The sequence below is a fragment of the Bacillus rossius genome, chromosome 11 (genome assembly GCF_032445375.1).
Source record: "Bacillus rossius redtenbacheri isolate Brsri chromosome 11, Brsri_v3, whole genome shotgun sequence".
NCBI classification, from domain to species: Eukaryota; Metazoa; Arthropoda; class Insecta; order Phasmatodea; family Bacillidae; genus Bacillus; species Bacillus rossius.
Genome location: NC_086338.1, coordinates 45,321,841 through 45,345,797, shown reverse-complemented (window position 1 = coordinate 45,345,797; position 23,957 = coordinate 45,321,841). Strand labels below are relative to the sequence as shown.

The 23,957-nt window shown below is 35.5% G+C and overlaps 1 protein-coding gene across 4 annotated transcripts in view; it reads right to left on the bottom strand.

Annotated features, from left to right (window-relative positions):
- LOC134536901 (hemocytin) overlaps nt 1–23,957 on the bottom strand; it is a 154,636-nt gene that overhangs the window by 4,371 nt on the left and 126,308 nt on the right. For all 4 annotated transcript variants that reach the window (XM_063376975.1, XM_063376978.1, XM_063376977.1 and 1 more), the window contains 13 exons: nt 23,506–23,686; nt 21,761–21,882; nt 20,609–20,723; nt 17,116–17,238; nt 15,952–16,062; nt 14,275–14,520; nt 12,967–13,070; nt 11,057–11,275; nt 10,081–10,203; nt 8,160–8,318; nt 5,902–6,048; nt 4,586–4,708; nt 1,435–1,587 (listed from right to left, as the gene is read on the bottom strand). In XM_063376975.1, coding sequence (XP_063233045.1) covers nt 1,435–1,587; nt 4,586–4,708; nt 5,902–6,048; nt 8,160–8,318; nt 10,081–10,203; nt 11,057–11,275; nt 12,967–13,070; nt 14,275–14,520; nt 15,952–16,062; nt 17,116–17,238; nt 20,609–20,723; nt 21,761–21,882; nt 23,506–23,686 — 1,926 coding nt within the window. The remainder of the gene's footprint in view (nt 1–1,434; nt 1,588–4,585; nt 4,709–5,901; nt 6,049–8,159; nt 8,319–10,080; nt 10,204–11,056; nt 11,276–12,966; nt 13,071–14,274; nt 14,521–15,951; nt 16,063–17,115; nt 17,239–20,608; nt 20,724–21,760; nt 21,883–23,505; nt 23,687–23,957) is intronic.

Genomic DNA, 23,957 nt, shown 5'->3' with positions numbered 1-23,957 from the left:
TAATCAGTGCTCCCCTCTGCCATAATTCCACCACAAAATAAGCCTTACAACTTTTATACAGCACAGAACATAATTCTGTGGTGCAGCAAAAACTGTTTTTTCGGCCGAGTTAATTTTTAATTTAGGGACATGTTTTCAAGAGAATAATAAACAATATTACAGTAGTAGCAGCACACCAAAGCAATTGAAGTTATGTATTATAATGGGCAATGGATATTACTCTGAAGTTAACAAAGCTATGTTTAAAGAGAATATACATAAACGATTTGTTGGTTCAGTTAAAATTGAAGATGGGTTGCAGGCAACTATGGATCATGGTAATTTAAGTTTTTTAAAAATATGTTGAGCTTGTGCTATTTTTTTTTACAGGTATACTTTTAGTTGAAATTATTATCCCTTTCTTCAAGTGAAAAGCTGGATAAAAAAAATGGTCGGGAACTTGGCACAAAGAACTCTTTCGTTTACGTTCCCATACATCCTGCCATAGCGGCTGGATACAGCAAGGAGCGAAAGGATGGGAGACTATGCAATTTAAAAAAAAAAAAACAGGAACCTTTCTTTTATGTGTCATAAGGGGCTTAAAGGGAAGTTAGACCCAAGCGTGGATCATCTGCAATGTATTCCCTCTACAATGGCATTTTACCTTAAGTATACTGTATTTTTACCAGGAAAGGTTTGGCCATTAAGCTTTCTGAGGGGGCCCGTAATTTTCTAGGAAATGGCCGAACCGAGAACCAAGACAAGACACATCACTGATAATTAGGTATTGTGAAACCTGGCTGGTTCCAAAAACAATGAGCTTCAATTTCCAAAAAAAAAAAAATGCAAAATGTTTCTACGTGAACCTAGCCTCAGTGTTCAGTTAATAAAACAAATTGAAAGAGCATACAATATTGTTCAGTGTGGTATGTGGAAGTGAGCATTTCGTAAAATCAAAAAACAACTTTAGCTATCATGATCCACCAAATATTTGTTAAAACTCTTAAAAATGCATAAACTCCAAAGAATATGGCTAAAAACATGAAATTATATTTCATACCAAAAGGCAACTATGTATAGGCTATCTTTCTAAAATAATTACAAACTATTATTATAATAAAATATGCCAAAATTTATTGTAAATTTCTATTCAAAACTGCCAGCAGTTAAATAAATAAAACTTTACCTATAAAAAAAATTATACATTTCAATTTATGATAGAAAGTCCTACACACAAATTTGGGAAGTGCACATACCAACTGGTTTATATTAAGTGTTGGTTTTCAATTCATTACAGTGTTTCTGGGTTTTCTAGCGGGTTACATTTAACAGGTTGGTTCTGTAGTGGTTTTTTTTTTTACATACCGTTATATTTTGTACGTTAGTTATTTGCTACTGATATAATTACGTTCGGGATTGCTGACCCGACATGGCGGTCGTGACGAGCACGCTCACCTGGTCTTCCTTCAGGTCGCAGGTGAAGGAGGTGCAATTGCCCTTCCACGTGTCGCCGTCCCGGTACAGGGTCCCGTTCACGAGGCAGCCCGCCTGCACGCACCGGCCGCAGCACTTGCCCGAGCCAGCCTCCGCCGGCTGGTACTCGTACCCCTGCGTACCGATCCCTCTCACGACACTTGCACTCCTCATCAGCTACTGTCGTGTTTTGACTGTTGCGCTACATTTCTTTTTGGGTTCAATATTTTTGTGCTGTCATCATTTGTGGGGGTTTTTTCCCGTTCTTTTCTGTTTCTGGAAAACTATTGTGTTTGTTTCGTCGTTTTGTTTTGCTGTGTTTTTGTCTCGTTTCAACTGTTGTGCTGAATTTTTTGGGTTCGGTATTTTTGTGCTGTCATCATTTGTGGGAGTCTTTTTGTTCTGTTAGTCCATTTTATTTGTTGACCATATTCCTGCTGTGGAGTATTGTGTGGTGTTTATATCCTGACAACAGCAATTTTTTGCTTAATTTATGTTTTGTTGTAGTTTTCTTCTACAGACATACATACATACATGTGCATAGCAATGGTGTATGTCCAAAAGTTTACATCAAGTCATGCACTCCCATTGCACAAATCTTTCAAAGATAATACTCATCAACTACGTCTAGGGATGAGGTTACGTGGTGAGTTGCGATGCAAAGCACGTCAGTACAACATATAACACCTGAAATGCAAGTAAATACACCATTTAACGCTGAAAGGTAACAATACTTACATGAAAATTTTAACATGAATTATGTATAAACTAAATGAGCTGTAAAAAACTAATAACATGATGTCTGACCTTGAATTTCTTATTGATATTAGTAAAACATTTCAACGTTATGACGTTGGCACATTTTTCAAACACACAAAAATTTGCTGATATATATATTTTTTATTTACCTGAGTATTTATGTTCTGGACATGCTTATAACCAAAGATATTGTTTCATACTTTTGAATAATACACAATTTTTCAAATAACACCAAAAATCTCATGTTTCAAAAGAGAATTTGGCATAAAAATAAAACCATACTATCTTGTCCCTAACATCTAAAATCATTCATATTAGGATCTTAAAGTAAAACTTCTATAAAGCTAGAAGGATAATTGAAGGTGATGACTCATTAGAGCATAAAATGTTGAATGCTCTGAAGTGAAGCAATCTATGTGGGAAGGGGGAATAAATATTGTAGACAGTCAGACAACTCTGAGGTAGGTTTTTGTCACCTTGTGACCATATTTGTTACATTTGCGACCCTCCATGTGTACTTAATTTATTGTATCATTCAAGGAGATTACTGAAATGAAAAGTTTCATTTCTAATACCTGTGATGGCCATGTACCTTTCTATATACTGAGCCCCAAACATTTTCTCAATAAAGACTAAAGTGTAATGAATATATTGGTTCAAATTCCATCTTATACAAACTTTCAAATGTATCATACTCAAAAGCATGTTTCTCACATGCGTAGGGACCGGAAGAATTTGCGGGTTTAATGAACTTTATAGTTCTACGTACACTCTGTCAAATGTCACCCTCTCATTGGCTGCTGTCTTGTAAAGGTGTCCCAATGTAGCGGCCTGTGATTCGATACAGCTTCGGTTGGGTGTTTCTCACTGGCCCGGAGTCGTCCAGGTGAGTTGTGAGCCAATAGCAGAGGCAGCACTGAGGTACAACTATTTGAATTTCAGGCTGTCGTGAAATGAATCCGCAAATTTTTCCGGTCTCTACACATGTTTGATTACCACAGAATTTTAATAAATTTCCTGAACTATAGTTGACACTTTATTTGTCTTGTCAGCAGGCAACCCCAATTATTATTTAGCTTCACTGTCACATAGTAACCAAGACATTATTTTTAGTACATTTCGTTTTTTTAAACAGAGGGTTTCAGTGTTATTGTATATATGTTTATAGAAGCAAATACTTACTTCAACAAAAATGATGTTAAAATTTACATGCTGCAATTTTAGGATAAAATAATTTGTGTTAAATTGATCCGAAACCGATACATTCTGGACAATAAAAATAAATTAACGAGCATTTGTGATTCATTAAGAGAAGCACAAAAAAATTTTTTTTTTATCCATGCACTTTGGTAAAGTTCTTGTCCAAGAATCATTATATTCTTTGAAATTCGAAATAAGACTTTGTTAAATGCTACTTAATTCCATGATATAACTTGCATTTTGGTGCTATATGATGTTATGATGTATTATTCTATGTTCTATTGCAATTCTCCATATAATTGTGTTCTTAGTATGTAATAGGGTAAGTATTTAAAGTCAGAAACATTTATGGGGGGAAAAAACCTATAACATAAATTAATTCAATGAAATCATCTAACGACAGCAACAAATTATGCTGTGATTATACAATTTTGTTCAATTAATACAAGCAAAATTATGTGGTGGATAGCGTTACAGCAAAATTAAGTCAATACACAGCCATACACTGCAAACAAAATGGAAGTCTTTGACTCAAAAATTCACCTAAATTACCTCATTTAATCTATTAAAATATAAAATCAATTTCCTAAATATTTAGTTTGGTTTTTATTTAAAAACCTAAAATTGTATGTACTAAGTCAAAAAATAATTATTTTTCTTTCTATCTATGGTTCTCTCAAAGTAAATAAAAGCAATCTATAGCTCATACCTACAGAGCACTATCACAAGAAATATATGCATATCATGATTTTGAGCTTTTAACATTGCTTACTGATATTTTTAATTATTGCATGTTTTTTGTTTAACTTACTCTCATAAATATTATCTAATAGTGTTTTATGTAAATATTTTAATTGTCTTACACAAAGTTGTTCAAGCAATTGTGCTTGATATGTACTTATTATTACATGTGTTTTAAATTTTTATGATGATAAAGACAAAATATTTTTTTTTATAATACCATAAAATGTTAGCTTTATCACTTAATCACTATCCATATAGTACATCTCTCAGCTCCAGCTTAAAAGGTGCACATTTTTTACACGGTAAGTGATAAAAAAAAATATTTCTCAACTTTATTTTCGCCTGCGATGAACCTACAGCCGAAGTTTAATGGTCAAGTTCAGACTTATTCTGTACACAGGTACGTATGTAGGTAGATTCTAAAGCTTACCTTTTCACAGTCTTCATCACAAGTTTTTTCGAATACTTCCTTCTGGGCCTGATTGTCTGTTCCAGTCGCTACGCATCTGTAGCTCTTGCATTTCTCTACAGGTGATGGCCATGTGTCACCAATCTAGAAAAAAAAAACATATTTTCCCGCACTTGCAATTCTTCAATTCAAAATGGTTTTTTTTTTCATGCTTGACATCTTAGATCTTCGTATACAGCATTTGGAACGGGTAATTTTGTGAATGGAACGAAAATGTGTAACCACTGTTCTGCCATTATGGTGGGAGCCAAAGTGCAACTTGAAATTCATTAAACAGTTAGGTAATACTTTAAACAAGATGGGCAGCATTTCAATAAAATTCCTTAGAAAATCAGGTCCACAGCTAGGGTTTAGTATTTTTTTTTTAAAGTCTTTTTCACTTTATTGAAGCCTTTTCATTATATAGTTAAAAATTTCGCTCTGTAAATCAAATAATTCTATCATTGACATAGGTTCTAGCGACGGGAGTGGAAACAACATTTGATTAGCATCCAGAATTATAGTTGAAAACACAATTATCATATATTTATCAGGCTTTGCATTATGTTTAACAATTCTACATTAAATTTGGTATCCAAGTGTATTTACATAATGAGAAAACATGAATTTGCTTGCTACCGATGTTAGATGTTACACACTCGCTCATAATTTTTTTTTGAGAGGGTATGAAACATAAATAATTCAATTTGATGATTTTTTTTTATTATTTCATAAAAGTTTCACTGCGAATTGATTAAGTAGGATAAAAATAATTTGTTACAACAGACTTTATAATAAGATTTAAACAATGCTCTGATAACTCTGAAATTATTTGGTAGCACGTTCCATTACACAAAGTTGATAAACCATTCAGTGGCAAGCAATCAGTTCTAACACGCCACTGTTAGGAGGACTTTTGCTGTAACAATGTTGATCTGGAGCACGAGCGGGCATTCCGAATGATAGTAGATGTTGTTTATGCTGCAGGTGTTTGCTTGTCATTGGTATAGCAGATTAAGTGTTGCTATTAATTCTCAATGAAATTTTTTGTGTAGAGAGACGTCTTATGTTAATTGCCCCAGGGGCGCTAGCTGTCTTGTAATTATAAATAATCTTACAGAGCTAATTGGGGCTTAAAGATAATTTTGCATGTAGCACATTATTTAAAATTCGCCCAATCTCATTTTTGCACATAATTGGTCTGTATTCTCATTTTTTTCATGGGGCTTAAGTATTGTATTTGGTGTGTTGAATAGCTTGTAAACTGGCTACTTAACTTGGTGTAGAATCAAACTGACCTCATACACCCTGTCCCCTTCTTTGCACTGAGTTCTCTTTATCGTCTTGCAACACTCTCCAGGCACCGATACTTCCTCCACGACGTAGTTGGACCGCTCTTCTGGCGAGACTTCGGGGCAAGATTTCGTCTCCGAAAGCACTTGGAACTACAACACACAGTAGTACAATGTCAGATTTTTTTTTTTTAACAGGAACATTCTAAACATAACCTGGTGTGTAAATCAACCAATTTTAGTGTTTTGTTCTAGTTCGACTTGGCTAAATAATTGATTTTTCGAAAGAAAAAAGAAAAACACATTTCGTAAAATTAGTTGGTTTACTGTACCTGCATACATACATTCTATACTTACAGCAGATATAAAAACAGAACTAAACTCACAAAAATGTGAAAGAAAAGCAGAGGGATTTTTTTGGAGTGACAAACTTTAAAACAGTGATTTCTGTTTAGGTCTTATTAGTGCACTTCGTTAACCAACGTCTGCTAACATGAAAACACAAGAGATTCACTTTCAGATCTTGTGCCTATAGTCTGTCTCAAGCAATACAGAGTGAATGGTGCTCACTGTTACCAGATTACCATCCAGCTCATTAATATTTTGTAAACTACCAATAATTATTATAAGTTTTTGTATATTTTCCATTTTACTATTTGTAGTTTTTTTTAAGACCATAAAATAAAATCTTATGATAGTATTATTACAGCTGTGAAAGAAAAAAAAACACGAATCATTATTTCAAAGGCGAAAGTATTTTTTGTATATTCAATCACTATTAATAACAAGGCATTCAATCCAAGTATTATGTAACACGAGAAAATAAGTCAAGATTTTGACAAACATTGATTCAACCAAGATAGTTTCCTTAGAAGTAAGAATTGACTATTATCAGATGATGCTCTAGATAAAATACAACAAGAAAATGTATTTCAAAAATCGTCACTTCAAATTTTCCTTTTAAAAATAAATATAGTTTAAAAAACTAAAGAAACATGCTTTTAAAGATTATCAAACTAAAAAGTTAAAAATAATTTTAAAATTTAATTTATGACAATAGTATATAAGCAATACTAGTATAAATGAGAAAAAAGCTTGAGGCGCTTTGTGCCATATTTTTTTTGTATATTAAGCGCCCCATGCTTTTTTCTCATTTATACTAGTATTGCTTATATACTATTGTCATAAATTAAATTTTAAAATTATTTTTTACTTTTTACTTTGATAATCTTTAAAAGCATGTTTCTTTAGTTTTTTAAACTATATTTATTTTTAACTTTTTAGTTTGATATTCTTTAAAAGCATGTTTTTTTAGTTTTTTAAACTATATTTATTTTTAACTTTTTAGTTTGATATTCTTTAAAAGCATGTTTTTTTAGTTTTTTAAACTATATTTATGTATAATTATCATAGGGAAATGAGTTACCGACACTACCTATTACCATCTGAGATAACTATTTGGAGTTGCAACGTCACAAAGAAATGGTAAAGTCTCTCCGAATCATTTACAGTTAGATGTATGGATATAATCTTAGAATTTACCGGGAAAATATTTTTTTTTTTTTTTTCGGCGTGGCCAGGAGTAGAACCCACGATCGCTGAATCCGAAAGCTGACGTCACAGAAGTCGCACGCCTTAGACCGCTCGGCTAACGAACGTAATGAAATTGGTGGGACATTTTACAGTGATGAGCCACTCACTCTTAGTCGAAAGAGTTACAGACGGACAGACAAACAAACATACAGGTGAAGCTAATATAACGCATGTAATAAGATTTTTTTAAGTAGATATATTTCATTGGGTTTTGAAATTTAATGTAAAAACACTTATCGCTCTTTGGGTGTATCTGGCAGTATAGCACACTGAAACAAGGACAATGCTAATAGCCGGCACTATGCACTGTGTTAATGTTGATAAATATATGTGGACTGTATCGAGAAGTTTTTAACCGACGATGCAACATAAATTACACGATACCATCATGCCGATCGAAACGAAGACTGTCTTTTGTTTCTCACTGCAGGGATTCCACTCTCACGGTTTATGGACGCCAACACTTGCGGTGTTCCAACATGGTGCCAACTGTAGAAAGTTGGGGCGCGGGTGATTTTAAACTGTGTCTTATCACTCGGCCCGGTACAAGAGCCACAAAGTTAACTCACAACACAGTTCTATATGCAAGAGTTCACACTAAGTACCAAACACACTGGCTAGAGAAAGTGAACGACTACAGTAGCGGGGTCGGCGTCGTCGCTGAAACTCACGGATCCGTTTGCGCTGCGGCAGTTGTATTTGGTGCAGTGGTCTGGTGAGTACCAGGTGGAGTCCTTCTCGTACAGCTTCCCGTCGTCGACACACGCCACCTGCTTGCACTGCCCGCAACACTCGGCGGACTCCGGAGGGGACGGCTCGTACCGGAAACCCTAGGATTTACACCTCTACATGATGATCAAAGTATTTCCAAGACCCGTTTTTTTTATTTTTTCGAAGTAAAAAAAGAGAAACTTCTATGAACAGCTAAGTTAAAAGGTTATTTTTTTATTTTCATTAGTATCAGGGGTGTAATGAAACACGATTTCTTTTCTTGAAACTTTTAGAGCAAAAATCCTAATCAATAAAAGAGTTCCATTCACACTCTAATAAATAATGACTCACCTGAAACAGGTTGAGTTTTGTGTGCATAATCCATATTACCATATTATAATGAAACAACTTTTATGTAAGGAAGCTGGTCCAATCAATGAAACGTGTTTGCACAAGAAAGTGTTTTATTTCTGTGAGTTCTTTTCTAGAGATGTGGGACCATGAGCACTTGTGCTATTGGCAATTTTGTACTAATATGTAAATGTAAAAAACTAAAAAAAAAAAAGTTTTACTTAAATTTTTCTATCGTGATTATGCTGACCAGTTTGATGAACGATTACCTCTATGTACCTTAGATATACTGCAACTGCTGGAAATATTTAAAAATAAGATGTAAATTCAGAAAACCCAACATGTTTACAGGAGAGGAAAATCTTATGTTGCGCACTACTTATTTCACTCAAGCAGAGGCAATACTTTGAGATTCTTAACCAAGTGAAAAATAAATCTCAATAATGTTTACAGAAAAGGTATAATGTTGATAAATTTCTTAATTATTGCTTTTAATCAACCGCAGTGAAATAAAGAGCCAAAACTGGAACACTTTTTGATAAGATAAGACACAGATCTATATGACAGACATTTTTTTTCTAAACTCTCTCAGTCAAGGATACTTTATTTATGTCTAAAAAGAGCTGGTTTTTAGCACTTAATTGTTAAATTTTAAGCTTACATAACGGAAAATGTACGTGCATACATCTAGGGACCTATTGTTTTAATAGGATAAACAGTCCTGACTGATAGATGTTGTGATCCTGAATAACCAATTTATAATTTGCCTATCACTACCTAAGATAACAATGTCTTGGATACTAATTATAATAAATTATTCATGTTACTAAATTCCTAATAAGAAAATGGTGACAGAGGTAAAATTCTAAAATTATTAGACCTAAAATAATAAACAAATACAACTTTTTTTTTACTTATTTATAAAAAATAATTATTACACAAGAACCTATGAATAGGGACAAGATTATATGGTGAAATAGATCAAACCAAAATAACAGGTCAAAACAACATTTAACACCGAAATGAAAGTTAATATACAATTTAGCACTGAAATATAGCTGAAAATATTAACTTAATCCAAAACTTAACTCAAATTATTCAAATTTTATTTTTATCATTTAATATAATTTATTAAGTTGACTTTTGTACCATAATTTACTAACTAAATGGGTTTGAAAAAAAAATTAATATTAAGTTGTTAAAAATAAAATCTCTTATTGGCACAAAAATTTGCCTATTAATTTTTTTTTTCTGAGTAGTACTGATCTAGATATGCTAATTACTATCCATTTTATTGTAAAAGTGGATCATGTGTCAGTCAAAATGAGACTATTTTAGTTTCATATTTGTTGAATAATGCACTATTTATACAAATAATAGCAATAACACAAAATTTCATATTATGAAGATGAAAATGGCCTAAAAATAAAACCATTCATTAAATCTTGTTCCTTACTATGAATTTTAATAATGATTTGACCAAAACAAAACAAAATAACTTATATAATCTTGCATTTCTCAATTACGTACCAGATCGCAGGACTTGATGCAACTTCTCTCGATTGTGACCTTCTGCACATTACCATCCGCAGCAGACTGGCACGAGACAATCTTGCATCGGTCGCCCGACGACGAAGGCCAGGTGACACCTGCCTACAGAAAAAGTTCACGATATAAATTTTTTTTATTTCGTAGAACATGCAAAATGCATGTAACTTTAAAACAATAGTATAAGCAACAAGGCGCAACACTGCTCATTTTTGTACAGAACGAAAAAAAAGCAAATCTCACAGTTTACCTCTGGACCTGCATGTCAAAATATGTAAAACTACTTCAGGTATAGTTTTCTTGTCTAGCGTGCTAATACTTTGTCCCCAACCAGCAGTATTTTGCTCGGCAATTGTCTTTCGTTTCTGCTATAAATATTTTAATATAATTTTACTAAATGAGAAGACATTACTATTATAAGGGAATCCCTGTGACTTTTCCAGGATTTCATGAGCATTTCCTCACCGATTTTCAACTTCCCCGATTTTGCCTGATTTTTTTGACGAGACGTCTAGTAAATCAATGAACGCCGGCTGCACGCACGAAAAAGTATCCCATTACGCTCATTGTACGCTTGCGCCGCATCTATCTATCTTCCACTCGATTGGCCAATGCGTCCGAAGAGAAGAAAGACAGCGGCAGCACACAACTTACATCTACACGTGAACTGTTTCGTCGACTGTTTATAAAGTGAAGTGAAAAGTTAATGTGGTTTTCATTGCTTATTACAACAACAATTTTGGCAATAAAGGTTAGTTATTCTTGCATTTTAAAAATCTGATTACTAGTATAATTTCAAGTATTTATTCTTTTATTATTAAAATAAAAATGATTCAATTTTATTCATAAAAGTATGCAATGTTTTGTTGTAACGTTAAACTATCGTCCGTAAACCGACTTTACAAGCAACCAATTTTTTTTTTCAGTACGTGGACATGGCGTCGGGCCTCCCGGTCACCTGATGGACGTTGCCGTCGTCGTCCCGGCAGGCGACGCGCGCCGCCTCGGGGCAGCACTGGCCGCGGACCGGCACGAGGTCCAGCACGTAGTCGGCCGCGCCGGGATCGTCCTCCGGCCGTGCGCAGCGCGTCACGGAGCAGGCAGGGCGGTACTCCCCGGGCGCGTCCCCGGCGCAGCGGCACTCTCGGCACGGGCCGTCCTGCCAGGAGCTCCCGGGCTGCGGGCACACACGCACAGGCCGTCTCGATATCATCCAGGGAAACAATGCAAGGTTACCAGTTGAGAGGTCATGTGGTGCCACGGGACACCAATAAAATTAAAAACACATATAGTAGACAAAAGTTACTTGGCGTTATGTCAAAATTTTTATTATTAAGCTTTAACATTATTCAATAATTTTAATACTTTTCTAACAACGATTTAGATATTTTTACACGCTTTATATTAGCTTCACCTGTATGTTTGTAACCGACTCCTTTGGGTGCGATTTCGACCCACTTTAAACGGCCAGAATTTCAATTCTTACTTTGTAGATTTATCGAGGACCGATGACAACACACTAATTTGATAAGATTATTCCATTGTTCAATTTGCAAAGTAAGATTTTTTTTTGTCAATTCATATATAATTTCACAATATTTAGTAGGCTTTGTTTACATCGCGCCAAAGACAAACTGAAAGAAAAGCGTTCGCGCATTGTAAAGAAAACCATTTCGCTCACGTGCGAACTCTTTTCTTTCAGTTTGTCTTTGGCGCAATATAAACAAAGCCTACTAAATATTGTGACATTTAATTAAATGCAAAGTGAGAGTGGGTTATGATTATTGTGAACAATATACTTTCTTGAAGATAATATGATCAATATTTGTAAATATATGAAAAAAAACCTGAAATAAGAACTTTAAATATTGTTACTTTCGTTAAATAGAGAAACACAATTACGTCTTTGTTTCATTTTACCAATTAACCAAGAGTGAAACATATTATAAAACAACATTTTCTATAAATATTACATGAAACATGGAAAAATTGAGGTTTGATTTTGCTGTGAAACCAACAGCAGATGGGAAATCAAACACCACATGCATAACCTCAATAGCTACACCTGATGGGCATATTTTTGAAATTCCACTCGAACACCAACTTGCAAATCTACACCAAGCAGTTACAAATACTCCAAACTATGCCAAGGTCAGTATATCATTAAATAAAATTTAAATTAAACTAAAATAAATTAAATAAATTATAAATAAACCAGACTAAAAAGTAGAAAATAAATAGTAGTTTTAAAAAACTAAAAAAAACATGCTTTATATAGAAAACCAAACTATAAATTTGAATTAAAAATAGTATAAAAAAAAGTATTTTATTTAAAAAAAAAAAGCGTGGGGTGCTTTTTAAGATATTATCGAAATGATAATCCTTCTACTCATATCTGTCAATACAATCATTATAACTATTGACACCATGCACCCCACACTTTTTTTATTTTACACTATTTTTAATTCAAATTGATTAAAATTTTCTATTTTATAGTTTGGTTTTCTATATAAAGCGTGTTTTTTTTTAAACTATTATTTATTTATGTAATTTAATGTCCTAACCTATCCCAATTTGAAGATAAACGAATGTGAAGAATTTTTCAGAAAACACACTGAACAGAACATTAGGTTGGTAATGCAGTAAGTTTAAGACTGCCTACTGTACTCTGTACAATGGATATGATTCAAGTTGCTATAAAAAACTGTTCTTACAGTATAATATAATTAAAGCTTTCATGAAAGTTGTTAAAAAAATTTATTATGTACAGGGCAGTAAAATATTGCATGCCATGCTCGATACCAAAACGAGGCAAACAGTCATTCAGACTTTAAAAAAGAACTCACAAAACCTAAATGTTTTACTCACCGCTTTTTTCACGGTGAACTTTTCAGTATGGTTTCGTTTCCTTTCACCGCCTTTCGAGTTGGCAATATATTCATATTCGTAGAGACAGACATCAGTTGGAGGTTCTGAAACAAGATTATACCATTTACAACTTTAATGAGTATTGTAGTGCTAATATGAACAATTTTGTGATTCACCTTGAAAAAAATAAAAATTATCACAGCCTGTAAACTTCACACAGCTACTTTAGCCTAAGTGACCTGCAAAATCACAAGGTCTATTGGTCCTCAGTGATTGCTAATGGGGCAACGGTTGTGAGTTCAATGCCCCAGCATGAGTTAGATCTAGTAGCAGTGAGGTGGTACGCGAAGCTCTTCATCACAACTAGGCCTGTGTAGGCGGACATCAGTTTTTTTAGTTCGAATTGAATACAAGTACAAATAAAAAATTATTCTCGAATACGAATGACAAATCAGAATTCCACAAAAAAAAAATATTTTCACGTATAATAACCAATACACATTGAAAGAATAAGTACATGTGAAGTGTAGTGGCTTCTGAGAAAGTAGAAAACTAATACTAAAGTGAAAGTTGCAAATTTTTTTTATGTGAATTATAATTTTGTTAAAATATTCCAATTTTGAAAGGGAAATATAAATAAATATTTTTCAATATAATCAAAAGTAGGATCAACAAAAAAAAAACAAATAATAATAAACAAGGCAAAGCGAATATGTGAGACATTTGCAATACGTGTAAAAAAAAAACTTCAAGAGGGGTAGGTTTAAAAAATATTTAACATTCAGCAGTTATAATCTATAGTTAAATATGACGTAGGTCTAAAACAAACGTAAAACTTGCTATGTACGCCGTCACTAAGGCGTGAATAGTAGCCTGCCTCGAACTGGCGACAGGGACGTCGCGAGTAGGGCCGGTGCAAGGTGAATTGGCGCCCTTGGCGAAAAACCTTAATGCACCCCCCCCCCGGCCGGTCACCACAAAAAAAATTTTTCCTTGCCTCAAAATACATCACGTACGCCTACGATTTTGTCAACGATCAAATGTAAGCAGGCATGTTTTTTTTTTTACTTTTTTTACTTATTACAAATCATAAACAGGTCACCGTGGACTTTAAATAATTACTTATATCAATATGAACATTCCGAACTGTTACAAAAATCCATTTTCATCTAGTTTCAGTAATCGTTAAACATGTCATGTCAGCTGCTGTGTGTCGTGCTGCGCCGCCCCCAGCTACTTGGCGCCCTGGGCGGTCGCCTGGTTCGCCCGCACGGACGCTCCGGCCCTAGGTCGCGAGCGAGAACTAACCGCAAGAGTGCGAGGGGCAGCACAGCCCCTCCGATGCGGGCAGCTCCGCCAGGTCGTGGAACTGCGGGCAGCGCGGGGGCCCGGGGCAGGCGGTCCGGTTGCAGACGCGGACGCTCCGCTCGCAGCAGCCGGACGTGTCGAGCACGAGCTGGAACCCGGGGCTGAGCGGGGGCTCGTCCTGGGCCATGACGCCCAACTCCATCTCCGCCTCCGAGTCCCGGAGGCACTCCTCCGACGTCTTGCAGCCTGCCGGGCAACAACAACAAATACTCGTGCGATGATAACCGCTCATATTTTTCAGAATTCGGGGGGTGGTGTTAAATCTGTAGTCTTCTCAACATTTACGTGGCTAGATGTAGATTGGGGGGGGGGGGGGAGGGGGGAAAGAAGAAATTCGAATTTTATAGTTAGCATATCATAAATGACCTGTTCAAACATTATTAAGTGACTTAAATACGCGGTATTCTAACGGTATGGTTAGAGACCCGAAAAAAATTTGCGGGTTCATTTCATGTTATGCTAAAATTCAAATAAATTATACCTTAGTGCTGCTTCTGTCATTGGTCCACTGTTAATCTCGGAGGACTGAGGGCCCAATTAATTAGACCCCCCCTCGCTCGTAGAAGTGTCAAATCACACGGGGCCATACCCAGTCGAGACGACTCACGAGTCAGCAGCCAATGGAACAGTTGGCATTTGCCCTAGTGTGCAGAGGATATTGGAGTCTATCCTGGAGGTCATTGAACCCGCGAATTTTCCGGGTCTCTAGGTATGGTCTGTAAAAGAAATGTTTACTCATGGTTTCGTACCGCTCTTGTGCAATCAAAAATTAAGAAGATTTCTAAGGACCCATTTGCCACTTTATAGGGGGTCGAAAACCATTTTGTGATATCAGAAAATACCTCGAGAACACAATGTTAAGCGGTCAATGCACAGTTACTTAAATTCTCACAGATAAGCCCTTGTTGTCCAAGTATTATCCGTGGAACACATATCGAACCCAAGCAAACATTTGTGTTTGAAATTTACACACATAACATTTAATTTGATCAATAATTACATGTACTTTACAAGTTCGAAGTAAAACAGTAAAACATACCTTTTTTTTAGTTTAAAGGTCAGATGCTAGTAATTAGAAAACCAAATTCAAAACTTTTTTTTATACGATAAAACATAATCATGTGGCCAGAAATTTGCAAATTGTACTGCTCATGTGTTATTCGCTGCCAAGCAGAAAACATTAAAATAAAATACCTCTTTTTATCCCTTATTTACATGCTATCAGTTTTCATTAAGAGAATTTAAGGATTTTTAAGGGCTCTTATTCAATTATAAGCAAATTAAATGATATATTAAGGAGGCATACGAACCCTGTTTATTATTTCCTTAACATTTTATTATCATGCATAAGATCCTAAAAAAATATCAAGCAATCAAATTTAATTTTGAAAATTGCTAATATTCACTTTATTAGTATTATTACAAATCAAAATCATAACATATGCCATAATTCAAGTTATTAATGAAAGGTAACTGTAGTTAACATATTTGGAATCTCTAAACTTCTGACCATTCATTAATTACAAAACTTGCATAAAATAAATTACACTTCTGCAGCTTCCAATTTAAAAAAAAACTCAAGTTTAACTACTATTAAAAATATTATCTATTACTCACGGCAGATGTACGTGGGGCAATTGTCAGCCTTTGTTATCAGTTCTGAGACCTGGTCATCTCTGCAGTTCGGCTTCTGCACCTCCGGGCACGGTGGATTTACATCAGCAGGTCCTGCAAGCAAGCACACGTACGTTGCTCAGTTCGCAAATCATTTCCCACACGACAAGCATCACATTACAACTGAAGGTATTTTCAAGAAGGTGCCATTTCCTAGATTTTTTGAATTTTTAAATTAGATAACATGATGCTCTGGTGGGACTGTAACCAGGGGGGGGGGGGGAGGGGGGGGAAAGATCCGTGGGGGTCCAGACCCCTCCCTTCTAGGATTTTAAAGAAACAAGCGAAGACCGGATAAATTCATTACAGCAACTTAGCTGTATAATGTTACGTAGTGATTAATTGAAATCCTTAAAGATGAAAAACAATAATATCTTATCCTATATATATTTTTTTTCTTAGTACGCATATCAGCACTACACTATGCATAAACAAACTTAAAAAATGAGCGCACAACCTCATTGAATAAATATTAAAATAAGATGTAATATGTTAACAACCTCAGCCACAGATTATTCTTGATTACAGTGGTTTATAGTCAGTAATAATATAATAAACAAAAACAACATATTTGTGCAAAAATCATTATGGTTAAAGGAACCAGACAATCTAATCTTTTCCAAAAGATGTAAAGTTAGAAAGCTTTCATTCTTTACACATTGCTGGCAAAGCATAGCTTTTACTTACATTAAAAAAATACATTTAAATAATTTTTTTGTTAATAATCTATATGATTAACAACAAAACTTTAATATCGTAGCTAAACAAGTACATAATAAATAACTCCAACAATTGTTTATACTCTGGCATTTCTACAGTTTGTTAAATTGTCTTTAACTTTTCTTGTGATGTCTTGTGTCTGGTTTGGATTGTTCGTAGGTGGTGCCTGCCTTGTAAATATGTAGTATTTACCTGTATGTAGTGCCTACCCTACATGAATGCCCATTTCATGTAGAGTCTTTGTTAGTTTAATGAATTGATGGTACTTCTGTCATGTATCTGTATGTGTGTTGAGCCTATCTCAAGAGTTCACTAGCCTCAACTCTTGGTAGGCATGTTACAAATAAAAACAAATAAACGTGACAAGTGGGAAGATAGGGAACTCACTGCAAGAGTAGTCTGGGCAGCAGCGAGTGTCAGAAGCATTTGCGATGACCACAGGGACCAAGGGCGGATTACACATCCGGTCCACCGGCGGACACGTGGTCTTCTTGCACTCCAGCATCGTGCCTGCAAATTAAGATAGTATTGATCATAGCACAACTTACATACAAAGTGCATTAAACAATAATTCAATGAAAATTACTGAGAAATTGTTAAAGACATGTGTATGTGTTATTATAGTATTGTCCTCAATGTTATTCATTTTGTTTCATGTGGTTGTTTTGTCTATGTAATTTTTTATGTTTATCGTGCCTACCACCCATGGCCTTATGCCGTTGGTAAGCATGTAACAAATTGATAAATAAATAAATAAACAAACACAATTCCATAAATTTGGTTACCCAATTTACTTGATTATAAAACACTCCTATGTGACGTTTTGAGCTCGGAAAACGGGTTGTATCTTACAACTGATTGCGTCTTACATTCCCCAAATGTTTGATTATATGATGTGATGTCAATATTTAATAAATTTTTAAAGTATGAAAATGGGGCATGGTTTACAATACCACTTTCCACATTTTAGAGCAAGTATAAATAGTGCAGATCATTAAGTAAAGCAGTATTTTATTGTAGTTTATAATGTGGTACGAGAAAAAGCGACTACTAGCCTATTGTCACACTGTGTAAATGAGGCTCCAAACATAAAGTCTTGTCTCTTTCTATTAGATAAAATTTTATTAAAGATGCTTAAAATTTAGATTTAGGTTTGAGACACTCTTTTAACTTTTAACAATTGAATTCTAGATTCGGATTTAAGAAAAAAATTTATTCGACCTAACAATACTTTGTATAAAGATGGGTTCTCATATGTCCTTTTTTTTTTCTCCCTGTCATTGCTATTAGTTAAGGGCTTATTCTGAAAATTTAACAATATACATACATTTCTTGCATTTTTTGTTGTCAGAGATATTTTCTAATTGCTATAAAATGGGTGTAAAAAAGTATGCAATTGTTCATAATTGTTATCAATTGCACAACTTTAACTAATAGCTATGACCAGAAAAAAAAAATCAACATTATGAGTGAAACTCCACCTTAAAGAAGAAACTAAGGTTTAAGTGATACACTAGGGTCTCGATAATCCGAGCTCCGATAATCCGAGTTCCCAATAATCCGAGTCAGTTTCGGGGGTTATGAGAAAGAAAAAAAATATGAATTTTGCAAACACACATACATGTAGGGACGGCCAGGGCTATGTTGAGGAGGAAGGCCTGATGGGGTGAGTTGGGTAAGTGACTGTACATAGCAGGTAGCGGCCCACCCCTGTCAGAAGTCGCAAGCATCTATTTTTATAACATTGGGGGAAACCCCTTTTCTCCGTCGGCCTAGATCCTCCGCCCCCTCGTCACTTCCCCGCGTTCCCTCCAGAGGGTAATTGTTAGTTCCATAAGTTCTTCGCCGTGAGCACATCTATGTAGTTACGTCCCAGTTCTATTACGAACCAGTATGAGTAAAAGAAAACATTCTGAAATATCATTAAGTGATAAATTAGAAGCGCTGACGCGGGTTGATAAAGGTGAGCCGCTAAAAACAATTGCGCGTGATTTAGGAGTGAGTGCTGTTACTGTGGGTGACTGGAGGCGCAACAGACAGAAATTGGAGTTATGGCAAACTCAAAAAAATCTTTCTCAGGCTACAACGTCCAGATCTCGTATGAAAAAAAGTGAGTACGAAAAAACAAGTGAAGCTTTGTTTTCATGGTTTTTAGCACAGCGGCAAAAAGGTGTCCCTCTTTCTGGGCCTATATTACAAGAAAAAGCGCAGTATTTTCGTAATAAATTACAAGAAGGTGAAAGCAATTTTAATGCCAGTAAAGGATGGCTGGATAAATGGAAAAAAAGATACGGTGTGCGGCAATTGCATATCACAGGAGAAAAGCTTTCAGCTGATGCTGCTGGTGCTGAAAACTATGTTCAAAAATTTCAAAGCATGATCGAAGAAGGGGGCTACACACATGATCAATTATATAACTGTGACGAGACTGGGTTAAATTTTAAAATGCTACCTGACAAGAGTCTAGCATCCAAAGACGAGATTTCCGCTCCTGGGCATAAAAAGAGAAAGGAACGAATTACTGTTATGCCATGTTCCAATGCCTCTGGGACACATAAGCTTCGTCCCTTGGTGATAGGAAAATCAAAAAAACCTAGAGCTTTTAAAAATGTAAATATGAACGCACTACCCGTCGCATACAAAAATCAAAAGAACTCGTGGATGAATACGACCATTTTTAAAAATTGGTTCTTCGAGGAATTTGTTCCTTCAGTAGAAACTTTTTTAAAAGAACGACAATTACCGAGAAAAGCACTGTTGGTTATTGACAACGCTCCATCCCATCCAAACGTAGAAGAGCTTTCAAGTGATGAAATTAAAACTGTTTTCCTGCCCCCAAATGTGACTAGCCTCATTCAACCTATGGACCAAGGCGTCATTGCGACAATAAAGAAAAAGTACAGACGCATGCTTCTGACATATATTTTGCAAGAAGAAGAAATTTCATTAGTAGATATGCTAAAAACAGTTAATATAAAAGACGTTATCTATTGGTTAGTTGATGCGTGGTCAGAAATTAAACAGGAAACTATACAGAAATCCTGGTCAAAACTTATAAAACCGAGAGTTTCACAAAGTGAAGAAGAAGAAACAGTTGAAGATGACTGTGATAATATGACTCTATTGAATTTAATGGTGACAATCCCTGGCTGCGAAATGGAATCCAGTGCTGAAGAGGTTAAGAAGTGGTTAGACAGTGATGAAATTGAAGAATTGACAGATGAGAAAATTATTGAAATGGTCAACAACCGGGATGAGGACACCGAAAAAGACGAACAAGGGGAAGAAGAAACCAACAAAAAAATTAGCCATGCAGATGGGTTTCTACGCTTAGAAAAGGCACTCGAATACGTGGAGCAGCAAGATGACGTCACGCCAAATGACGTAATGTTTTTTAAGAAGTGGAGCACACGAGCAGCTGAGAAGCGAGGAGCATTAAAAAAACAAAAAACAATAATAGATTATTTTAAAAAATAATAATTATGTATATATTTCTAATCTGCCTTTCAATATGTTTGTATTTTATTTTTATTAAAACATCGACATACTATGTATTAGAAATTGATTTTGCGTGTTTTTATTCGTATTTCCAATAATCCGAGGTTCTGATAATCCGAGTTGGCCCCGGTCCCATCAAGCTCGGATTATCGAGGCTCTAGTGTAATTCTTTTAAAAACTAAAATTTTTATGACGTTTGGACTTGGAACAGTTCCCTGATTTGCTAAAGAAACAACTGAGTTCATACCAAACAAATTTTTAAGTTGAATTCCATGAAATAACAGGTACAGTATTTTTTCCAACGGTTGATAACAAAAGGTGTTGTACAAGTGGGAATGCAAGGCATGGAGGATATTCTGTGCTATAACATTAAAAATTATACCAGTGCATGAGCATTCGGTGCAAGCATCGGCATTCCACTTGTCTCCGGAGTAGTGTCCGTTTTCATCACACGGCTTGCAGCGAGACTCTTCCACGCATGTTCCATTTCGCAACACCTGCGGACACAAGAGAAGATGCTCAACTCGTTTGTTACAACTCCAAGCAATCTGTATGGTGGAATGACTGAAGGCCTATGTGGCGTGTTCCAAAATTATATCTGAAAGGTTAACATTTACTTTTAATTGTGTGAAACATTATTTAAAAATTAAATTTTTTGGCAGCATGAGCAGTTTGATTTTTTTTTCTTTCCTAAATACAATGTTTACCCCACAAAAATTTACTGAATATAATCTAACCCGTTTCACTTTTATGATTTTACAAGAGCAAACAGGCTCCCTCAATGATGGGCTTTTTAAATCAAATACTGATTCTATTTCAGTGTCTACGACCTGAGTGTACACACCAACCTGTCAAACAAGAAACTATCGATCTAACGTAATCACCATGATGAACCAATGGACTTGGACGAATCAGGCAATGTTGAAATACGAAACCCCATCTTTTATCAACCAACAAATACAAGTAGCTCCATGCAGATATGTAACCAGACTAAAATTCCAACCCCACCTACACCAACAACTTTGAATCCCAACTCCGTCAGCACCTAGAAATAAACTCACAATATTTGAGGGTTAGTATTAGTGGTGGTGATTTGATGAGTCCTGTTTGGAAGTTAGGATGAGAAATCAGTAGCTTGGAAGAATTAAGCTTAATGCGAACAGATAAGGGTTTTTGTTCGAAAGGCCCATAAAGAGAAATTGGTAAACAAAATATTTTCTCTTTATACGCATGTTTTACATCTGCAAACTAATTAACTATATTGCTTTATGACTTCCACATTTCGAGCTCAATATCTAATTAATTGGTCATACATGAATATTTTCCTACTTTCTTAAAATGATTATTGAAAAGAACATTCGGATAAAAAAGTGATGGGGACACAAAAAATAACAATTATTTTTAAATTATGGCAGCTTAAAAGTTTGCTTAAAGATGAAATTGATAAATTTAACAATGTTCATTGATATGTACGTACTCAGCTTTCTGCATTCATCCAGGGATTTTAAAAGCACAATAATAAATTGTTTGGTACCTTTCCAGCTGGACAGAAGCAGCTGTCGACCTTGCTGAGCAAACAGGACGACGGGTTCTTCCTGTACTGCTCGTAGTTATCACAGGTTTCCGTGCAGCCGGAACCACACCTGTACTCCAGGCCTGCAAAACATCGTTCAAACAGTGTCTTCGGCACTTCTCCATGAAATTAAAAAGGTTTAGATATATTTACCTTATTCGCCTAAATACATACTACGTACAGCTTATTCAAAATTGTACCATCACTCAGAATATTATCTTGTGTCACTGACATCCTGAAAGGGCCATCAAATAGGGTTTGAGGGGGGGAGGGGGAGGGGGAGATCCCGGGGACCCAGGTTCCAGGGGGGACCGTTAAGTTTCGAGATTTATTTGCTGCTTGACTTTTCACTGCTAATAGGAAGAAAATTACAAGGAACTCACAGGAAACCTTACAATTTATGTGATACGACCAATTCACGCTTACAGTTATATCCGCGGTAAGACTTTAGGTTTTTTTTTTTTTTTTTTTAACTGGCAGGTGTGAAAAGTTATACTTAAGTAACGGGGAGGGGGGACTCGAAAAAATTATTTGCCCCCGGCCTCTTGGTTTCTCTCAACATCCCTGCATTATGGTAAACAGAACATGTACCTACATGTATAGAATTTCTCATGGAAAACTGGAAAAAATTACTTTTTAGAGTCAATATCACTACACAATATATCAAAGCAGCTCCAAATAATTAATCAAAATTTATTCAGATTCTCATGACATATAATTCAATTTATGGGAAAAACATTTTTTTAACCATTATACTTAAAACTTATTATCAATGTGGAAGTCTGAATGAGAAAATAGAAGTAATTTTTTGGGTAGTAGCTTTGTTTTTTAATCTGGCTAGACAATATTTATTTACAAATAAAACAAACAAACCTAATCTGTAATGAAATGATGAAGTGCACTGCCACCACTGATAAATATGTACAAACCTCGATAACTGTGTCCAAATTATAGTCTATTTATTTTTGAAATAATTAGTTTTTACAATGATATTAGAAAAGTAAAAATAGGGGTATAACTCATATGCACAAACAAAAATAAACAATTGAACTTTTTAGCATGAATGCATGGTTGCAACATTTCATAACGAATTCCTTTCCATTGGAGGTCAAAAATTTATTGAATAAGGTAGGTGAATCCTCAAATGAACTAATTCAGTCACATAACTGTCCTATCATTCAAACATTATTTATAATATGGTAATTTAATTTTATATTTTAAGTTAACTCAAGCTGATAATGTGAGAAGTACGATGTGTACTTTGAGATTTACTTTCCATAACAGAAAAATTCAGTAAATTATTTTCATTTTTGCGTTACAATCACTAAATCTCATTTTGATTTTTTTTTTTACTCAAAAACTTTGCTTGCTAAAATAATAATACATTAATAGTAATAAGTTTAGAAATTGAAATTTGACCTATAAATAATTATAATTTAATCATTTGAAAAGTTTTTTTCCTTTAATGATGAGGTTGGTCCCATCGGGAAAAACACACCTCTCACTGCAAGCTTCCACTCTTGTTAAGAATAAACCCCAGGGTCTTAACTGTGTTAACTAATACAGGGAGTCGATAAAGCATGGACAACTTTATGTTCCTATCAATATTTTTTGGGAACGAGGTTCTTGGGTTGATCGACTCGGACGCATCTTAATTCTCACTAAAAACCTTGAGAGACGTTTTACTGCACAAGTATGCGACTTGCCTTCGTCGCAGCGGTAGGGGCAGATGTGCCTGGACCGCCAGCTCACGCACACGCCCTCCCGCAGACACTCCCGGGCGTACGCCTCGAACACGCGGCACGCCACCGCCACCGCCTCTGTGCTGTTGCACACGTCCGACTTGCACGCCTCGTGGTACGGCTCCGGGTTGACGATGGCGTGGCACTGTCGGCGGGAAAAAAAACGAGCCGGTAAGGCTGGATTCACAATTGAGTCCACTACCTTCTTACCCCCATGGTTGAACGCTGTGCCCGAAATAATGGTCTCTACCCGGTATTGACTCTTATGGTTCCACCCTCACACATTCCTCCCCCTTTCCACGTACAGAGCTGAGGCCCTCAGGCGGGGAAAGACTTGGGGAGAGACTAATTGTGTTTATTTTGTTCCTACACACCCCTCTGTAGTGTTAAGGGTGTGGTGAAGGCTGGCGTGACGA